A 21,127-nucleotide genomic window follows, 5' to 3' on the forward strand; every position below is an offset into this window, starting at 1 on the left:
CTCATGCTCTATATCTCTCTCTTCTCAAAAATAAATACATCTTAAAAAAAATAATAAAAATAAAAAATAAAAGAAAGAACACATTAACTAAACTATACACTTCCTTGAATCTTTTATCTTCAATTTAGTGGCACACAATCCACTTTAAAGTAAGCACACCAGGGGGCGCCTGGATGGCTCAGCAGGTTAAACGTAGGACTTTAGCTCAGATCATGATCTCATGGTTTGTGGGTTTGAGCCCTGAGTCAGGCTCTGTGCTGACAGCTCAGAGTCTGGAGCCTCCTTCAGATTCTGTGTCTCCCTCTCTCCCTCTGCCCCCTTCCCATACTCGCACTCTCTGTCTCTCAAAATAAAAAAAAACATTAAATAAATAAATAAATAAATAAATAAATAAATAAATAAATGTAAAGCACACTGGAAACATACTGTAAATCCACACTTATCATGTATTTCCTTCAGTTAAAAGCTACCTTCCCTCACAAAGGGGGGGGGGGTATAATAGATCTTTCTGTTGATAAACTGAATAATATATATTTAAGTTTCTTAAATTATTATTAAAGATACTTTACTCAATTAAAAATATTAAAAGAAAAAGTGACTTTTCCAAAATAATTACATTAAAAAGCATAGATCATACCTTTGAAGTAGCCTGCTTTAGTTTTGCTTGCTCTACCAGAAGTTTATATGATGATCCTTTGTTACTTTGTATTTTTTCTTTTTCCATCTGTTCCACCAAAGCTTTCTGTTTAGCTTTTAATAGGTTAAGTTGCTTAAAGAAAGAAAAAAAAGGTTAATCTTTTTAATCTATATTAAGCTAACAGTGTTAAAAACAACAAAGTAAATTAATATATACCTCAAAGATTTAATACATTCAAATAATGGAATAAAAAACTCCCTTCAAGTTCTAGTTTTAACTGCACTGCTGATAAGTCATTTCCAAATCCTGACTGTTATGTCCATGTTCTAACTAGACTTAACCAATTCCTTACCCCTGGGAAAAGGAAAATAAATGGAAGACTTTCTTATGTAAGCCCCTAATGAGATTGACTGATAGGTATTTTTTTGGAGGGCAAGAAGTATTTTTAAATATGCGGGGAAATATTTTTATTGTATAATATTCTCAGCTTTGTTTCTATGGCCATCTCCCTCAAAAGTAGTGTAATTTTGGAATACCTATATTTTTTATTAATTGAAAATTTTATTGAGATAACTGTAGATATGTAGTTGTGAGAAATAACAGGGACCTTTTGTAGACTTTACCCATTTTCCTCCAGTGATAACATTTTGTAAAACTATACTATAATACCACATCAGAGTGTTGACATTGTTAAAATACACCAATTTTATTAAGATTTCTCTAGTTTCACTTCTACTCTTTTAAAAGTGTATGTCTGTGTTTGTCTATCTTATTTGTATAGAATTCTACATATGTATAGACACATGAACCACCACTACAGTTCCATCACCACCAGGTTCCCTCATGTTGTTCTTTTATATTGCCCACCCCACATCCCTCCTATCCCATCTGCCCAAATTCCAACCCCTTGCAACCACCAGTCAGTACCAATGAACAAACAGACCAAAACAAAGAAGAACAAAATTCTGCACAGGAAGGCCTTAAAAATCCACTGAATGACTTCACCACATCCCCATATAGCCATATATGCAGAATATTATTCTAAATACAAAGTCACTAGAAGGTAATAGTCATGATTATAAATGAATATTTTGTTAAAAACTTAAACCTACTTCTTCAAACAACATCTCCAAAATTTCTACTTTTGATAGATTTTTGTTATCAGGGTGAAAAATTAATACACTATAAAGAAATATCCACTTAGCTATAATCTCCATACATGAAGAAAAACATATCATAAATTAAAACCAGTATGCACATGTATTAGATGATCAACATATGTGTGTGAGAACTACCATAAATCAGTATTTTCAGAAAACTATTCTAAAACCTCTACAATAAATACAATTACAATAAAAAATACATAATTTTAATGTGTTTCAAAACAATCACAATCTTAATCAGCAATTTTAATTATTGCAAAAAAGACATTTTTTTCTCAACTATTTGAGAATAAGTTGGCAACCTGATGGCCAATCACCTCTGAATACTTTTGTATGTACTTCCTAGAAACAAAATCTTTCTGCAAACCATAATAAAACCATCAAAATCAGAGAATAATACTAATACACTACTACCAACTATGCCTCACACCCCATTCTAAGTTTTACCAACTGTCCCAATAATGTCCTTCACAGTAAAGAATAAAATAGTAATATTTTACTAAGGAAAACCCACTGGGTTATATTCTAGCTTTACTTTCCATCTTCATATTCTAAATTAAACACAGCAAACATAAACATTAAGTGTTCAATAAAATTTAGCTGAATTCAAAAGGATGCAAATTATTACCACACAATTCGTTAAGAATAAAAAAAAGCTGAGAGAAAAGCTTCACATCATTTTTCTTGCAAAAGATCAAACAGCTTAGTCAAAAAAAACATAAGTGAAACCTAAAATTTAGTGCTAAGTCCTTTTTTTTTAAAAAAGCCCAAAGCTTTCACAAACTTGCCAGATCCTAAGGATTTTCATATAAACTCTCATTACAGTTTAAATCAATTATGCAAATAATTATTGGTAAGACACTAGGCTCCATTCTAGGTATCAAGGATATAGTATATAACCTGGCATATACTGTAAGAGAAAAGAGAAAGACCCCTTTAAAAAAATGATAATAATAAAGCAATGGCTCACAAGAATCTGATGTCGGCTATAAATTCACTTCTACACAGTACAATGCACAGGGACCAAATTTTATGTGTAATTTCAAGAGAGATCATGGAACCACGTAAGAAAAAATCCAGATATATGCACAGATGTCCTATAACAAAAACCACATTCTAATACATGACCTTCTTTCTGTGAAAGAAAGACTGAATGTGTGTACATGCAAACATTTGCATGTTAATCAGAGAAACATACATGCATATTTGTATTTCAAAAAAAAAAAACACTAAAGTGTTCATCAATAGGAAAATAGGTAAACAGATTCTGGAACACTCATGGAAGAGTACTCAAGAATAAAAAGAATCAATGATATACTCAATATGGATGAATCTCAAAAATACCATTTTGAGGGAAAAAAAAGGCAGGTAAAAAAGAGCACTCTGCATGACTCCTAACAAGACTTCAAGAAATCATTCACTCACAGCGAAACACACAAATCTCATATTAACAAAAGACACTACCAAAATTTATGATGAATATAATGAAAGGAAAAATACGAGACACATGTGAAACACATTGTATGGGGTACTATCCTAATTCAGAAACCAGAGAAGACCTCTTTGAGGAAGTGAATATAAACTAATGCCTGAGGGGCACCTGGGAGGCTCGGTTGGTTAAGCACCCGACTCCTCATTTCCTGATTTCGGCTCAGGTCCGGTCTCGGTTCCTGAGTTCGAGCCCCGCGTGGGCCCTCCGTTGACAGCATGGAGCCTGCTTGGGATCCTCTCTCTCTGTCCCTCCCCTGCTCATGCTCGCTCGTTCTCGCCCCCTCAAAACAAATAAATAAACTTAAAAAAAAAATAAAAGAATGCCTGAACTAATGCCTAGTAAGTTAGGTTATCCTACATGGTAAGGGAGGAAACTCACCGCATACTAAAATCCTGGATGAGAAAACTGGTGGTTCATGAACCCAAATTCAGTAGGGCTAGACTAAAATTCAAACCTGACAGGCACAAAGAGGAAGCAGATGATAGACACCATCAAGCCATGTTAAGGACTTTGAACTGCATGCACAGGTCAACTGAAAGCTACTGAGAATTGGAGAAGGAAATGATTTGATAACGTATGACTGAGAACAAAAAGGGTGAGAGGCCTTTTAACTAGACAAAAGAAAATGACAGCCTCTCACTTAGAATGGCAGAAACAAAGATGTAAAGAGGTAGACACTTTAAAGGACCTCACCAAAAATCTGTAAACTACAAACTGTTGCCATCTTACAAATAAGGAAGCTCTGTCTCACAACTGTTAAATAATTTCCCTAAGTACTTCATTAAATATCATACCTGAGATCTGACAGTAAGTCTATCTCATGCAATGTCAAAAGCAATGTTCTCAAACATTAAAATTTTAAAAGTACATTGAAAATTACCTGTTTATGATGAACTAGCTGCTTTCTGATTTTTCTGGAATATAATCTATCAAGGCTACTGCTGCCTTTGGAAGACCTATTTATGCTCTGAGTGTGCAGATTATTGTTAATAAAACTCCACTGGTTACCTATAAGAGCAAGAAAACATTTTATTAATAATTCTGTTAAATGTGGTTTTAAAGTATTTTCCACACCTAGAAAACACAAATTTATAAACAAGTCAATCACAACAAAGCAGTTTTAAGGAAACTGGTAGTAAGACATAACCCTAGAAAGGCTAATCCAGATCCTAAATGACTTTAAGATCAGAGTTTTCTCTGTCTCCAATCTTCCCTTTAAGAAAACAGCCATCTTTCTCCATAGTTGCTTAAGATTAATCTTTGTACAACACAGCACTGATGTAACTCAATTCAAACAACAAATGCTCACTAGTGCCTATGTCAAATCCATACATTAATGCAAGGACCCAAAAAGAGGGCGTTCAATAATCTGACTTTACAAATGTAAAAATAAGGGTAAACGGTTCAAAAATTATGCTGTGTAGCTCGACTTACTCTCATTTTTTTAAAACGTGTCCAGACTATTACTTTAAGTATCATTCTTCTTTTCAATTCAGGCTCAATACCACCCCTGAACCACCCCTGAAGTAATCTCCAATTACTTGTTCATGCTTGCTTAACCTAAAGATATCTTCCCTATTCTCTAATATCCATTAGTCAATTCAAATTCTTCAAAACCTACAAAAAATGTCTTCCGCCAATGCATTTCCATATTATCTGAATGATATAAATAAAAACTAAGACCTTCAATACTGTAATATTCCAACTTTATATGACAGTTGTATATAATTGTAGATACCTCTATATCCCATAAATCAGTAAATTGAGCCAAAGACTCTAAATATTTAAAACATATTTTCTCTACATGAATAAAATATCCCACCCTTTTACCAAAAGTAATGGGCCCCATTTGACTTATCAAATGATAATCAATTGATTTATCTAGAAAACACTCTGAGGGATCTTTTTTAACACTATGGTCCTGACAATATATAAAATTCAAATTTTATGGCACTTAGATATAAGATGCAGCTATTCCAAAACCTTTAGGAAAAGTGTCATTAGGTTGGAAGAAAGGAAGAAAATAATTTGTCTTACAGCTTGATTTCTTTTAACTTTTAAATTTTTCTATGCCCCAAAAGTTTATGGAGAAAGACTGAAACTCAAAAAAATAAAAAACAAAAACAAAAAATAAATAAATCTGGTAATTTCCATATCTAAGCATAAAAGCTCCTTATAGTCAATTAGAACTATACTCCATAATGGTAAATAGAATGACACACTATACTAAAATAACAAAGATTTCCTATTCATAAATTCACTGATATGTATGGTATTAGAAAGTGTTTAAATGAGCCTGGAAATACCTCATGAAAGACACAGTTGTATTTAGACATTAAAAGTCATGCTCAGATAAGGGGTTTGTCCAGAAAGCCCTTCAAAAATAAATTCTACCCTTAAAACAGATTCCTGGTATATTTAATTCTTACTTTAGATAAATTACATACAGCTGTAATCTCCAGGCCAATAGCCAGTCCTGGAACAACTGTGTACTCACTCAAAATCCCCACCAACAGATTATTATAAAATTCTGATACCTGTCAGAAACCTTTCCCTGTCTTTACCATTCAAAGGTTTCTTTGCAGCTGCTGCTTCATCTTCAACAGTTGCCACATAATCCAACAACCTGGATACCAGCATAACAACCCAACTGATCATGGGAATATCCAGTACTCCTAAGAAGAGATGACAGGGAAAAAAACAATCAGGTGACTCTAAGAGTTCTAATGAAGTCTGAGAAGACAATTATGCAATAAGACATTTTATAAATTTAAAATATACTGTATCATTGCTAACATTAACATTTACTTATAATAAGCCTCAAAATTGGAACTTATGGCCAAATTGAGGAACATACTGAATGTAATGGAAGACAAATGCTTTATGGTATGAGAATAGATTTTAGTTATAGGTTGAATCCAACAGATAATAATTTATAAATTAGGAAATAAGGTGTAAGGTCCTAGTCTAAGACTTACAGATAACTAAATTTAAAAAATCTCTCAATTTTGCCTTCATAAAGTTTTTTGAACTACATTCTCAAGTTTTTGTTCCAATAACAATTTTGTTGCTCAAATGAAATACGATGACCAGAACAGCAACTGTGCCTTAAATTAAGAGAGACTTAAATAAGAGAGTTTGAAGGGTGCCTGGTGACTCAGTCAGTTAAGCATCCAACTTCAGCTCAGATCATGATCTCACAATTCGTTCGAGCCCTGCGTTGGGCTCTGTGCTGACAGCTCAGGGTCTGGAGCCTGTGTCTCCTTCTCTCTCTGCCCCTCGGCCCTGCTCAGGTGCTTTCTCTCTCTCTCTCTCTTTACCTTTCTCTCTCAAAAATGAACATTAAAATTAGAGTTTGATCTTAGTTATGACAGTAAATAGGAAAAACATAATAGTTCTCAAATTCAAAATTCAAATAATGAAAAGGTAATAGATTTTTAAAGCAATAACCACATGGCAGTCAATCACATGAAAGTCTACATTCTAAAAAGTCTATGTCATAGAAATATTAACAAAATGTGCCACGACGAATATTAAAATAGGTACTTCACAGTAGCCATTTTATGAAAGCAGTAGTAACAGGAATCTTATGTTTTTACAAAAGATGACCACTTGAAATAATACCTTCTGTCCTCCTATGCATGGGTAACTGCGGCTGAAGAGGTGACAATAAATTATCCAACAGATTAAGTAAGCTTTCTAATACTCCACTATTGCTAAGTGATCTTTGACCAATGCAGGAGAGCAACATGAATACCCTAAAAAAAAGATATACTAAGTATGAATCAATTTGCTCATTAAAAAAATAATTTACATTGAAATTTAACAAACAATAGGATATGTAGTTCTCAGCATGATTTATATCTCAAGCTATGATGTTAAAATTGGCTCTTTTCAAACTACAGGTTGTATTTTTTAACTAAATAAGAAATCAAGAAGAGAACTTTATCAAAGTCCCCAGAAAATGCGTTTAACACATAAAGTAACATAATCTGTTAGGAAATACTTGTAAACAGAGACCTATAAACTCCACAGATTCAATTACAAAACTACAGAAGGTAGTCTGGTTATATCATGTGTAATTTTCAATATGCGTTTTGCTAGGCATTCCCCAAACCCTGGAAAGAAATGTTTCATTTCCCCATTCAGGATCCACATATGTAGGATTTCAAAATCTGAGCAATGACTGTGAGAATTAGAAATTACTAATAACGAACAACTCCAGTATCTTCTGACCTACCTATCTTGTGGGAAGATGAGAAGCTGCTCTGAATTGTACAGTTCCTGAAGAACATTAGAAAGAAACTGACCCCACCATCTTTCACCACCACAGAGCTGAACAAGTAGAAGACCAGTATGCAATCGTATCTTTGGTGTTCCACTGATGCACAAGTGTTTAAAAAGCTCTTCACAGGCCTGGGCATGAAATGTGCTCTGCAAAACTGCAGGAACAGAGTGTCCTATTACAAAACAGAAAACAATAAAATTTCCTATTTAAGTGTATGCTGTAGTATCGGTATCAGCATACCTAAATACACTTTCTTCTTTACCAGGATTCAGTACACAATTGTATTTTATTTATTTTGCTATTCATTTCTTTATTCTTCGTATGAAGAATTTAATTGTTAAACACTTGGGGAGGAGAAAATCTAGCAGTTCAATCAACTGTATTTCTTATGTGTGGAGTTGGGTGTATCAGTTAGCTGAGTACGTGTGTTTGTGAGTGCACGTGTAATGGTCAAAAATAGCTCCTGTTATTAGAAAATGACAGTATATTAGGGTAGCAATTTAGTAACAGTTTTCACAATAACAATATTTGTTTTGCCAATAACAAAATGATGTGCCACATCAACAGCAAAACCTCAAGAAAATTATCGAAAATCCGTTTAAAACAAAAACAAGTAAAAATATGGAGGAAAAAACGAGTTAACCTAAACACATTTCATAGTCACTTTAGAAAGGACATCAAAATGAGCAACACTCAGGAAATATTAACACAACAAAACATGCAACAAAATCACATCAAACACATTTCTAACATTTAAATAACTTAAGCCAAATACAAACCATTGGAAGAGTGAAGAAGACTGAGCAAAGTGTCCAATAAATATCTGATGATGGTACGTAACTGCTCTGTGGAAGACGTCTGAATCAAATCTTTTGGATCTGATGTTTCACTTAACACTTTCCGACTTGTACCTAGAGCTACTTTGAGCCTCTGCACTGCATTATGAGCCAAATTCAGCTGAAGCTGTAGCTGAATACAATCTTGATAGGCAGAAAAAACTCTACTGTCTTCCTCAACTGCCTTGTCTGGTTTTCGCAGAAAGTACTGTGCATTGTTAGCACTGTTGAGAGGAGGAAGATCGATACTTTGCAAAAGAGTTTCCAGTCGATGACAAGCTAAGTTATACCTGTAAATAAAAAAAAAATGTACAAAATAATTCCTGTAATGTTCTCTCTGGTATATATGTATAAATGTACACTGAAAATTAAATCTCTACAACCATTAAAAAGAATTCATCAGTCGTTAAGTACTAAATAAAGCCAGTTATTTAATCACAATATTTTAATTTATCAAATATTACTGTAACATTCTTTTCCTACTTCCTTTTGTTCTTTTTTTGTTTTTTTTAAGTTCACATTTTTTTTTTTAGTAATCTCTGTACCCAAAGTGGGGTTTGAACTCACAACCCCAAGATCAAGAGTTGCATGCTCTTCTGACTTAAGCCAGGTGCCCTGTCCTATTGTTCTTTTCTATACATCTAGGAAAAGACATTTCTTGAAAAATATATGCAAGACATACAATACAAAAGGTTTCAATAAGATTAAAATAGACCGCAATTTTCTAATAACCTGCACTGTATATCTTCCTGTAGAGCAACCATCATTGCTAAATGCTGGTCAATTTCCGGTTGGTTTGCAGATTCACCCTCTCCCCTTAAAGGATCATGCATTAACTTCAGTTCACTCTCCCAAGGCAAGATATACGTATGACCATAGTAAAATCCTAATGGGATTTTGGCTCTGGCATTTGTACTTCCATAACGTCCAATGACAGTGATCTGAAATGAAATAAAAAACAAAACAAATCAAAACATAAGTATACATACACTCCATCTGCAAAAAAATAAAATTCTGAGCAATGGATTTAAAAAGATAGTTATACTTTTTAACTATATGTCTAAGTATCTTTCATAACCTGTCAGAAACATGGAAAGCCTATCAATTCACTGTCTTGAAGTCTTTTACCTTCATGAATCTGCACACAGGAGGTGGTATCAAGTCATGCAGAATTAGTGAATGGGTGCTTATGTCAGTTGCCACTACCAGTCGCCTCCCATCCACCTCTTCTCCTAAAGTCCAAATGTCAATTGACAAGGAGGCCAAGTCTCCACAAGTGGGAATCAATACATCTGTCAATAGTATTGGTCTGCCAAAATCCAAGGTCACAAATCTCCTTGCTCCTATCAGAGAGAGCAACAGGTGACAAAAAATACCATTGTTTCAATTAACCAAAAGATACATTCAAAAACAGTTGGGAACACTCATCTTAAAATCCCAAATCAACTTATTAAACTACAAACAAATAAGTAGAAAGAGGAAGTAGCCTTTGAAAATTTTCTGAAACTTCAATCCATGCTAGATAAGACTGAAGTAAAAAATACACAAGTTTGTTACTGTGACAATCAACTGTGCATATAAGCTTAATTTAAAATTTTTTAATGTTTATTTATTTTTGAGAGAGACAAGAGTGCAAGCGGGGGAGGGGCAGAAAGAGAGGGAGACACAGAACCTGAAGCAGGTTCCAGGCTACGTGCTGTCAGCACAGAGCCCAAAGCAGGAGGTGAACCCAAAAACCGCGAGATCATGACCTCAGCCAAAGTCGGATGCCTTACCGACTGAGCCACATAGTGCCCCGAAGCTTAATTTAAAACATCAGAGTAGAAAAACTGTATCATCAAAAACAGTAGATAGATGAACTCTTAAAAGTTATCTATCTGCTCTTTTTTCAATCATTTGGTCACTTTTTAAAACTTTCCCACCTAGACTCACTAATGATACCAAACTGTTATTACTTTAGTTTTCTCAAGCCTTGTTTAACTTCTTATGGAGTTAGATCCTACATTGTGGTTACAACGTAAAGTAAAAGTACAAGGTAGAAATCACATGCAGTCAGCACCGCCACTATAAAAAATCCCTTAGGAAGGTCCTCCAAAGAAGACAAATACAGCTTATCTCAAACACTGTTTTTTGCCCAGGTAGTGGCACATCACTGTCTCTTCAGCTCAGTTCCAGGCAAAGCATATGGCTTATTCTCAAGGACCACACTAAACAGGCAGGATGCCTCTTCGTGTAAACACTAGAATTGCATGCAGCACAGTTGAGATGTGCACATTAATGAAAGGCAAAAATGATCACAGAGGAATGGAAGAAAGAACAGATTTGCATATCTCAGCTCATATACATTTCAGAATAAGCCCAATTAGTGAAACAGTAGACAGCATTGTTAATCATATAGTTCTTTTTCTTCTTTACCAGGTTGGGGTGAGGAGCACCTAATAACTTTACCAGCTACATTTTACAGTGAAGGAATCAACTGAACTTCTACAACTAGTTTTCAATGGAGCTAGTAGTTTAAAAGCAAACAAGGTAGTTACCAATACTTCCCTAGACAGAAAAACTATTAAATAACAAAGAACATAATTCTTCTATGTCCTACAGTCAATTCCAATGATAAAAAAAGAAAAAAAAAAAACAACGAAACTGCAGTGTAAAAAACTGCTCACAATCCATAAGACTCCACAACAAATCACACTCTAAATGTTACAAATGCTAATGTTGATACCAATGAAGGATTAGTTGAGCAAAAAACACCATTAAGAATTTTACCTTAGGGGCGGCTGGTGGCTCAGTCACTTAAGTGTTGGACTTTAGCTCAAGTCATGATCTCACAGCTGCTGAGTTCGACCCCTGCGTTGGGTTCTGTATCTCCCTCTCTCTCTGCCCCACCCCAGCTTGTGTTCTCTCTCGCTCTCTCTCAATAACAAAGAAATAAACTTGAAAATTATTTAAAAACAAAAAAAAAGAATTTTACTTTACATTTTTAAAAAAACTCTCTCTTCCAAAGAAGAAACATCGCAATGCAATAAAGCAAACTATTCATATGATAGAAAGTGCCACAGTATGCATTATACACATATTACTTTCTACTATAAAACACACTGTGGGTTTCTACTGAATTCTGCTGCAGCACAAGCCCAGAACTAGTAGTTTGGTAGGATGATAAGGTTAAAATCACCTGTGGTTTATTAGTAAACATATTCTAGTTGAAAGCATCTATTCCAGTCATGGGTTGCTAGCATGTAAGTATGTCACAAACTTAGGCAGAATTTGAATTATCAAGAGACCATGAAGTGTTATTAATTTTACTTAGTTACTAAAATCAGCAGTATGTCTATCTGCTATTTTCTAGAAATGATTCCAACATCAGGATGCTGGTCTTAAGAATATTTAAGCGTAACTTCCAGTGTAATGATAATCGAGCAGCTACAATGGAGGTAGATGGTCATGTCCATCAGAGTTCAACAGGCAAGACCCATGTGCAGGTGAAATCCACAGTCTGGACAGAACTAGTCAACCTACCCAGTAGCACTCTGCCACCCAACGTGGTGAATGCACAGCTGGAGCCTTATGTAGTGCCTACTCCTGGTAAAATGTACTTACCTGGGAACAGATGTGACTCACTTGCAAAGGAAAATCAAACTACAGAATATTAAGATTCAAAGGGCTAGCAGAATAGGCAACAAAAATATCTTAAGAAAGTCAAAGATTACCTGAATGCATTCGCTCTATAATAATGGACTGGTGAGGTGGAGGTTGAAGAAAATGTGAAGCATGAGAAATTGCAAGAGCTAGACCAGAACCAAGTGGATTCTAGAAGAGAAAAAAGTAGAACTCTATATTGATATTACTCTTGCTCTATACAAACTAGTAACTGTATATCAAATTAACAAGTCTCATCTCCTGATGTATATTCTGTAATATTTTAGAAAACAACCTAATTTGATGTATCAAGTTGGCATAATAAAATTTTGCCTTCTCAAGCTAGCGTATACATCATAATATTTTTAAATGTCTAAGCGAACACCTATTTAAAATATAAGAATTTACCATTCTGGACTTGTTGGAATTTTTGTTATGTGCAGCAAGATTGACTGTTGGGGGATCAATAACTGAGCCTGGGAAAAGCTGTGCAAGTTCGGCATTAATCACAACGGAAACTGCTTCATTGGGTGGGGTGAGTGGTGGAGTCATAAAAAGTGGTGTTGTTTTTGGAGTGGGTGGAATAACATCAGATGGATGGATGAAGAATCCGGGGGCTGCCACCGGGTTGGAAGGCACAGAGTTGTGAACAGGACCTACTGCTGATGCTGCTGATGCTGCGGCAGCCGCTGCAGCTGTTGTCTGATGTAACTTGGCTTCCAGCTTTGCTTTCTGTAAAAGAAGTAAAGGCAACAAATGTAGACTGATCCTGCCTACCTGAACTGTAGGGAACACTACACAGGAATATTTTATGAAGATAAACATGATTAACTAGATCCTAGTTAAATAAAAATGAAATTAAATAAAAATGGACTCCACATGAATTGAGCATTTCTTCCCTATACGAACTTCATTAAATATTTGATGTAAACTTCCTTGTGTTTCGGAAACTTGGACTTCCACAAAGCAAAGGTGGAAAGAAAGAAGAACAAGTGCATGTAAATAAGGAAACACAGGTCTACTCAGAACGAAATATTAACAGGAGGAGGCGGACTCTCGTGTTGCCTAACCTGATACAATTTGTCACCTGGAACCACATGGGATGCATTTAGAGAACAATAAAAACTCCCAAGCAACTGTCATTATTACTAAATTTTAATCCACATGACTGCAAATCATCTTTAAAATATTTTAGGTTAGTCAATCTGTAAAAATAGTAACTGGTAACCATAACGTTTGACCGAGAGTGTTTAAACAGAGTTACAACGAATTTTACTAAAAGCCTGCCCTCCCATATCAATTATATTCCATCAGATATTTGTCAAACGAAATTTACTTACATAATTTTTAAACACTTAGATATATCACAAAGACATTACCTCAATTTTTGCAGAAAATGATTAGCTCAGATCGGTCAACCTACTTTCCTTTATGAAAATAATGGGCATTTTTACAGTACTTTTTTCAGCTTTTGAAGTTTAGAGACAGCATGAACAAAGAGCCAAAGAGTCTCCAACCTGTTGCTGAAGCTTCAAAAGCTGCTGCTGTTTCTCTTGCAGCACCTGCAGCTGTTGCTCGGCTGAAGCCATTGCATGAGAGAGAGACTGCAAAGCTACCTGGGCTGCTGAACTCAGGGCTGTCGAAGCTTCCCCAACTGTCCCCGATGACAGTCCACCTACTGCAGGAGTAACCCCGAAGGAACTCACTGGTGTAAGACAAGGGGGAGAGAAAAGGGATGAGGAAAAGGTTCATGCAGAAACATGTTCCAAGTATACTATTTTGACATTAAAACTAGAGTTTCATTTTAAAAGACAGTAAGCTATAGAGTATAAAAAAGAAGTCTTAATGATCAAAATCTTAATCATAAAAGCATACTCATTGATAATAACAGTATTTGAGTTTAAGGGATCCAGGACCTATTTCCAAATCAAAAACAAAACAAAACAAACAAACAAAAAAAAAAACAAAAAACAACTTGGTATACCTTTGAACTTAAAAATATTTTCAGCATGTAAGAAATTTCATTTAATATGGCTAAAATAAAAACACAAAATGAGAGTAATCCTATTATACAATTTGAGCTTAACGAATAAACTAAAATTTGCTTTACTAAGTTTTCCTGTAGCAGTACCTCCTTCCTCCTGCAAAAAGTTCAAAAAAACCTTTAATTACATCATTTAAAAAATCTGATGATACTTATTTCTTCATTTTAAAGCATAGTCTAGACAATCTGGCCCACATAGAATATGTAAAAGCAATGTTTCCTACCATATTCTCCCCAGAACACTAATATGGAGAGAAACATCTCTGATTCGACTTATGTCAAGCAAGTTTGGCACACCAGCTTACACATGAAGATTATCATTAATGGCTCTACGAAATCCCGTAAGTTGAACAATTTCTTTGACTTTCCTTTTCAATGTTACTCAAGTATACATTATAAAAAATAACTCCTCATTAAATATTTAACAATATTTGTGGAAAACATTTTAGGAAAAGCTAAGATAAAAGCTTAATTTCACAACATAATGAAATAGGTCAGCACAAAATATAGTTACATTAGGGAAAGATAACCACTACAACAGTAGCAAATTTTAGTGTGCATTACCATGTGACACTGTTTTAATCAATTACTGTATTCAACAGGTAAACAACTTTGAGAAGCAGACACTATAACTCTGTTTTTTAACTGATGACAAAGAAGTGTGACCTGCAGAGCTGATAGTGGTAAAACTAGGGTTGGAACCAAGGACTGTGTGAAAACAAAGCCAATGGGGAACCACAGTGCCAAGCATGGAGCTTACTTACATCAACTCATTCTGTCTTTGCAATGACACATTGGTAGGTACGACTCTTACCCATTTTATAGGTAATGAATCTAAAGTTGAGGGAAGTAATTTGCTAATACCTGAAAGGGTCGGGGAGAACCCAGGTATGTGACAGGCTATCTTAACATCTAACAATGCTACACTGTGCTAGGATTTAAAAAAAAAAAAAAAAAAAACTATTTAAAAAAATTAGCTGTAATCCACAAGATAGTAATAACAAACTGTGCATAGCCTTTCACAATTAAAAGTGTCTTCAACTTAAACACACACACACACACACTTATTACAGAATAGCCATACTATACTTCATTTAACTTCCAAGAATCCAACTCTACAAGCCTGGTCAAAGAAAGAGCAATCAAAACTCATATAAGCTATGTGCCCCAAAATGAAATCCATTTGCTTCATCTAATGTTCCACCAAAGAAACAGCTATTAATTCCAACTCTGGAGGAAAATTATTGGATTTACTGAAGCACTGCTATTGTACTTGTACTTTTTGGGTAATTACAGTCAATATTAACCACGTGGAGTTGAGCCCTTTGCTGACTTTAAAATCCAATGCTCAAATACTACTTGTGGGAAAATGAATTAAGTAACCAGAAACACAAGAGACACATCAGCAATCCAAAAGAAATAAGTCATCCTGCAACTACAAATTTTTTAAATCTTTTGATTTTTTGATTGAGCAATATCCTTTTCTATTTTTATACAAAGGGCCTCAAAAACCATATATAAGTAGAGATCAAAAGAAAATAAAAATGACTATGACCACCATTTCTATTCAGTATCACGCAGGAAGTTCTAGAAAGCACAAAAGAGCAAGAAAAAGTAGTAAAAGATAAAATTATTAGAAAAACAACGAAGTAAAATTCTTATTAACAGATGACATGAGGCAGCTCTTCCTGCCCACAGGTCCTGTCTCCATGCTTTAATAAAATCACCTTTTTGCACCAAAAAAAAAAAAAAAAAAACCAAAAAAAAAAAACCCAAAAAACTGGATGACATGATTGTGTATATAAAAAGTCTTTAAGAATCTACAAACTATTAGAAATAATAAGCTAATATAGCAGTGTCACATGAGATTAATATACAAAAATCAATTATATTTTTATGCACTAGCAACCAAAAAAAGGGAAATAAAATTAAGAAAAATATCACTTATACTAGCGTAAAAAAATCAAACAGCTAAGGATAAATCTGAAAAAGATGTGCTAAACGTCAACACTGAAAACTAAAAATATCTCCCAGAGCAACTGAAGACCTAAATACACTAGATATATCATGTTAATGAAGTAAAAGGCTTAATATTAAGATGTCAATTCTCCCAAACTGATTTATATTCAAATTCCAAATAAAAAAAAATAATAAGCTCTTCGGTGTATAATCTGAAAAGCTCATTCTAAACTTTAAATGGAAATAAATACAGCATGATGATAATAATGCTGTATATAATTAATAATATAATAATGCTGTATAGTTTTAAATTCTGCATTTACAATTTCATGTGTTACACCTCATCAGTATAAATGACAGAATTCGGTTTTTTAATCTTTCCTTTTACTATGGGTAGTTGAAAGTTGCTAAGAATAGATCTTACATGTTCCCACCACAGAAAAAGAAATGGTAATTAAGTGACGGGCAGACATATTAGCTAATGCTATAGTGGTAATCATTCTACAATATATAAATGTATCAAATCAATACATTATACACCTTAAACTTGCTGAGTGTTGTTATGTCAGTTATATTTCAATAAAGCTGGGGGGGAAATAGAAACAAAGACCAAGAATCTTTAAGAAAACCTATCTTTAGGGGCGCCTGGGTGGATCAGTCGGTTAAGCATCCAGCTTCGGTACAGGTCATGATCTCACGGTTTGGTTTTTTGAGTATGAAACCTGCGTTGGGCTCTGCACTGACAGCTTGGAGACTGCTTAGTATTCTTTGTCTCCCTCTCGTTCAGTCTGCCCCTCCCCTGCTTGTGGGCATGTGCACTTACGCGCACTCTCTCTCTCTCCCTCTCAAAAATAAATCCAAAAACATTAAAAAAATTTTTTAACTTTTATGTTAAACATATGTTTAAGAAGAAAAATGGAAAATTTCACTAAGTATATACTCAAGAAAACTGAAAACATAAAAATGTACACAAATATGCTGCATAGCAGCATTTTTCTTAACAGCCAAAAAAGAAGTAACAACTCAAATGTCCATTAACTTCTGAGTAGATAAGCAAAATGAGGTATATCCAAATTGTTTTAAAAGTAGCATATCCATACACTGGAATACTATTCAGTCATAAAAAGGAATGGTGTACGGAGACATGCTAAGTGGGTGAAACATGAAAACATTATGCTAAGTGAAAAAAGCCAGACAAAAGGGCCACAAACTATATGATTCTACATTTATGAGAAATGTATGGGATGGGCAAATCCATAGAGACACAACATAGATTACTGACTGCCAGGCGATGGAGGGGAAAGGCGATGAAGAGTGACTGCTCATGACTACAGAACCTCTTTGTGGAGTAATGGAAATATTCTGGAATTAAAAAGTGATGATGACTGCACAACAAACTTTATACAAATTTTTTAAATCTACCAAAAAAGAAAGAAAAACAAAACTGATGAGTGTATACTACCAGATTTCAAGACTTAATATAAAGTTACAATAATTAAGACAATTAGGTATTGGCATAAGGCTAGAAAAATTGACCAGTGGACAAAAACGGACCTACACCACAGCAGACATGATTTTTAACAGACACAACACCACAGCAGAGTGGAGGAAGGGTAGATTTTTCCCATTAATAATAGAGAATGAGAATTAGTAAACTAAGATGAATTAGAAGCAAATAGCCACAGTAAAAGGAGAGATTTAAAAAACTGAGAATTACATCATTTATACTGGTAAGGTCTAACACATGAAACTGGAAACACAAAAAGAGAATACAGAAAACAAGGCAGAAGCACTGTGTGTACAGTTAATGGCTGAGATCTTTCTAAAGCTGATGGAAGTTATCAAGTAAGGATTCAGGAATGCCTATGAATCCTAATCAGGGTTAAGTACAAATGAAACCATCTATAGGACCATCAAAGAAAAATGCTTGGGGGAGGGGGGGAGGGGGGGGCAGTGGACAGGGAAAGAATATGAATGAATCTTAAAAACAGCTTGAGAGCTGACAGCGACCTTAAAAAAGGAATAATAAGACTGACACAGTGGAAATGACAAGAAATTATCTTTAAATCACTAACAGAAATTAAAAACTTAGAATTCTGTAACATGTCAAAATATACTTCAAGAATGAAGAGAACATCTCTGGATCTAATCAACCAAATGTAAAATTTATTATTCAAATATTCAGACAAATTTAATTAAGTATAGGAAACAAACTGTACCATGAAAGTGATTACGCTAATTTAGTTGGTTATGATAAAAATTGATCAGGACAAATTATAGTTTCTATGATTATGATAAAAATGGATATGTTGCATCAGTCATTACATAGCATTTGCACACTGTTTAAGCTATTTAAGGTACTTTTCATATATATATATATATATATATATATGAAAGGAATAATGATATAGTGTCTAGGATTTGTTTTGAAGTACTTCAGCAAAGAAAAAATAGCAGAGATAAAGGAAATGTGAAAACCATTAATAATACTGGAACGTGGATAATGGCTATGCGGTTTATTTACCTAAATATTTTTTAAAATTTTAAAATTTCCTCCTTCAAAACTAAGTTTATTCACCACGGCCGGACAAGAATAAAAACAGATGTTACAAAATACTTTTCAAACAAAGAAAATCTTACTTGATTGCAGCTCAAATGACAAAAAGGAAAAAAAGAGGGATTAAAATGGAAGGAGATAAATCCAAATGAATACTGAATATAAAAACCATAATAATTCATTTGGGAATTAAAATACACATAAAATTAAGGTATAAAAGCACAACTTCATACAAGTCAGAAAGGTGGTAAACGTTCTAGATATCTGCACTGTATAGTACAAACAGTAATTGGACTTCTGAATGTATAAAGGGTATATGTATATTATGACCACTGGGATAACTGCTAAAAACAGTAAAGAGTAGAAAAATAGCCCCCCAAAATATAATCACCCAGAATAAGATGAAAGGAAAGAGAAAACATCTAACTGGCAAAAGAGAAAACCTAGTAGAATACCTGTACATTAAAAACAGCAGATTTAGGGGTGCCTGGGCAGCTCAGTCAGTTAAGCATCCAACTTTGGCTCAGGTCATGATCCTGCAGGTTGTGACTTCAAGCCCCAGGTCAGGCTCTGTGCCACAGATACAGGATTCTGTGTCTCCCTCTCTCTCTGTCCCTCCCCTGCTCTCTCAAAAATAAATAAACATTAAAAAAAAAAAAGATTTAAAAACAAATACATCAGTAATTACATTAAATGCAAATAAATATTCCAACTGAAAGACAAAGTATCAGACTCAATTTTTTTTTTCAACTTTTTTTTTTTTTTTTTTTTTTGGGACAGAGAGAGACAGAGCATGGACGGGGGAGGGGCAGAGAGAGAGGGAGACACAGAATCGGAAGCAGGCTCCAGGCTCCGAGCCATCAGCCCAGAGCCTGACTCGGGGCTCGAACTCACGGACCGCGAGATCGTGACCTGAGCTGAAGTCGGACGCCTAACCGACTGCGCCACCCAGGCGCCCCTCAGACTCAATTTAAAAAAAGCAACTATAGGGGGCGCCAGGTGGCTCGGTCGGTTGGGCGTCCAACTTCAGCTCAGATCACGATCTCGCGGTCCGTGAGTTCGAGCCCCGAGTCAGGCTCTGGGCTGATGGCTCGGAGCCTGGAACCTGCTTCCGATTCTGTGTCTCCCTCTCTCTCTGCCCCTCCCCCGTTCATGCTCTGTCTCTCTCTGTCCCAAAAATAAATAAACGTTAAAAAAAAATTTAAACAAACAACAACCAAAAAAAGCAACTATAGGGGCGCCTGGGTGGCTCAGTCGGTTAAGCGTCCGACTTCGGCTCAGATCATGATCTCGTGGTCTGTGGGTTCGAGCCCCGCATCGGGCTCTGTGCTGACAGCTTAGAGCCTGGAGCCTGTTTAGGATTCTGTGTCTCCCTCTTTCTCTGACCCTCCCCTGTTCATGCTCTCTCTCTGTCTAAAAAATAAATAAATGTTAAAAAAAGAAATTTTAAAAAAAATTTAAAAAGCAACTATAAGCTGCCTATGAAAAATAAAGTTCAAAGTAAAAGGAAGGAAAAATATCTATCCTATTAATAGTAACCAAAAGAAAGCTGATACAAAGCATATAAATTTCAAACAAAGTAATTTTAGAAAAAATAGCTATCGGGGATAAAGAGATAATTCCTAATAATGAAAGATTCAATTCACAAGAAAGATTACAATCATTCTAAATTTGTATGGTAACTTCAAAATACACAAAATAAAAATTGGTGAAACTCAAAATTAAATATCCACAGGCACAGTGACAAGAATTTAACATATTGATCTTATGAACTAAAAGAAACCAAGGAATTAATCAATAAAGACACAATTCAAATAACACATTTAGCAAATCCACCTGAATGGACATAGCACAATTTACCAACAAGTGTAAATATTATTTTCACATATTTATGGAATACTTATAAAAATTGATCCTCTACAATTCCCAACACAGACTGCAAGACTGACAGAGTAATTTTTGACCATATAGCAATTTAAACAGAAATCAATAACAAGATAACTAGAAAATCCTCATATATTTGGACATTAAGAAGTGCATTTCTTTAATGTTACTTACTAAAGTTGAATATATGCAAAACCCATGAAGCAATAAATCAACTACTACATTCATTTCCAAGAAAACAGTATATTCAGTAGTACTAAAAGCACCATAATTGAACAACCCAAATATCAATCAATAGTACACTTATCAACAGTGGGCACATAATTTTTTTTATTTAGACAACAGAATCTCATACAGCAATAAAAAACAACCAAGTATCTACAATGCACTGATATAGATAAATTTAACAATCATAACATTGAACCAAAGGCAGACCAAAAAAACACATAAATGTAATTTTATATTATAAATGTAGACCCTATCCAACAAGCATTCAGAAATGTGTAACTAAGTGTTTATACAATGAAAGAAACACCAAGAAAAGATTACTCTAAAAGTTAGAACAATGTTTCCCTTTTAGAGAGTAAGGGAGAAATAAGTGGAAGGGAACATGAAGACACTTTTC

The 21,127-nt window shown here is 34.6% G+C and overlaps 1 protein-coding gene across 9 annotated transcripts in view; it reads right to left on the reverse strand.

The window, feature by feature from the left end:
• The window catches only part of BIRC6 (baculoviral IAP repeat containing 6), a 226,587-nt gene that overhangs the window by 125,552 nt on the left and 79,908 nt on the right, over positions 1-21,127 (reverse strand). For 6 of the 9 annotated variants that reach the window (XR_007150730.1, XM_047851564.1, XM_047851561.1 and 3 more), the window contains 11 exons: positions 13,576-13,763; positions 12,467-12,790; positions 12,130-12,229; positions 9,545-9,759; positions 9,149-9,357; positions 8,360-8,706; positions 7,533-7,752; positions 6,917-7,050; positions 5,830-5,967; positions 4,173-4,300; positions 638-769 (listed from right to left, as the gene is read on the reverse strand). Coding sequence is in view for 8 of the 9 variants with exons in the window: in XM_047851564.1 (XP_047707520.1) it covers positions 638-769; positions 4,173-4,300; positions 5,830-5,967; positions 6,917-7,050; positions 7,533-7,752; positions 8,360-8,706; positions 9,149-9,357; positions 9,545-9,759; positions 12,130-12,229; positions 12,467-12,790; positions 13,576-13,763 (2,135 nt within the window). In the remaining variant the exon portion in view is untranslated. The remainder of the gene's footprint in view (positions 1-637; positions 770-4,172; positions 4,301-5,829; positions 5,968-6,916; positions 7,051-7,532; positions 7,753-8,359; positions 8,707-9,148; positions 9,358-9,544; positions 9,760-12,129; positions 12,230-12,466; positions 12,791-13,575; positions 13,764-21,127) is intronic. The other 3 variants (XM_047851566.1, XM_047851567.1, XM_047851563.1) reach the window with 2 other exon arrangements.

This window comes from Prionailurus viverrinus, chromosome A3 (assembly GCF_022837055.1).
Source record: "Prionailurus viverrinus isolate Anna chromosome A3, UM_Priviv_1.0, whole genome shotgun sequence".
In the NCBI taxonomy this organism is placed as follows: Eukaryota; Metazoa; Chordata; class Mammalia; order Carnivora; family Felidae; genus Prionailurus; species Prionailurus viverrinus.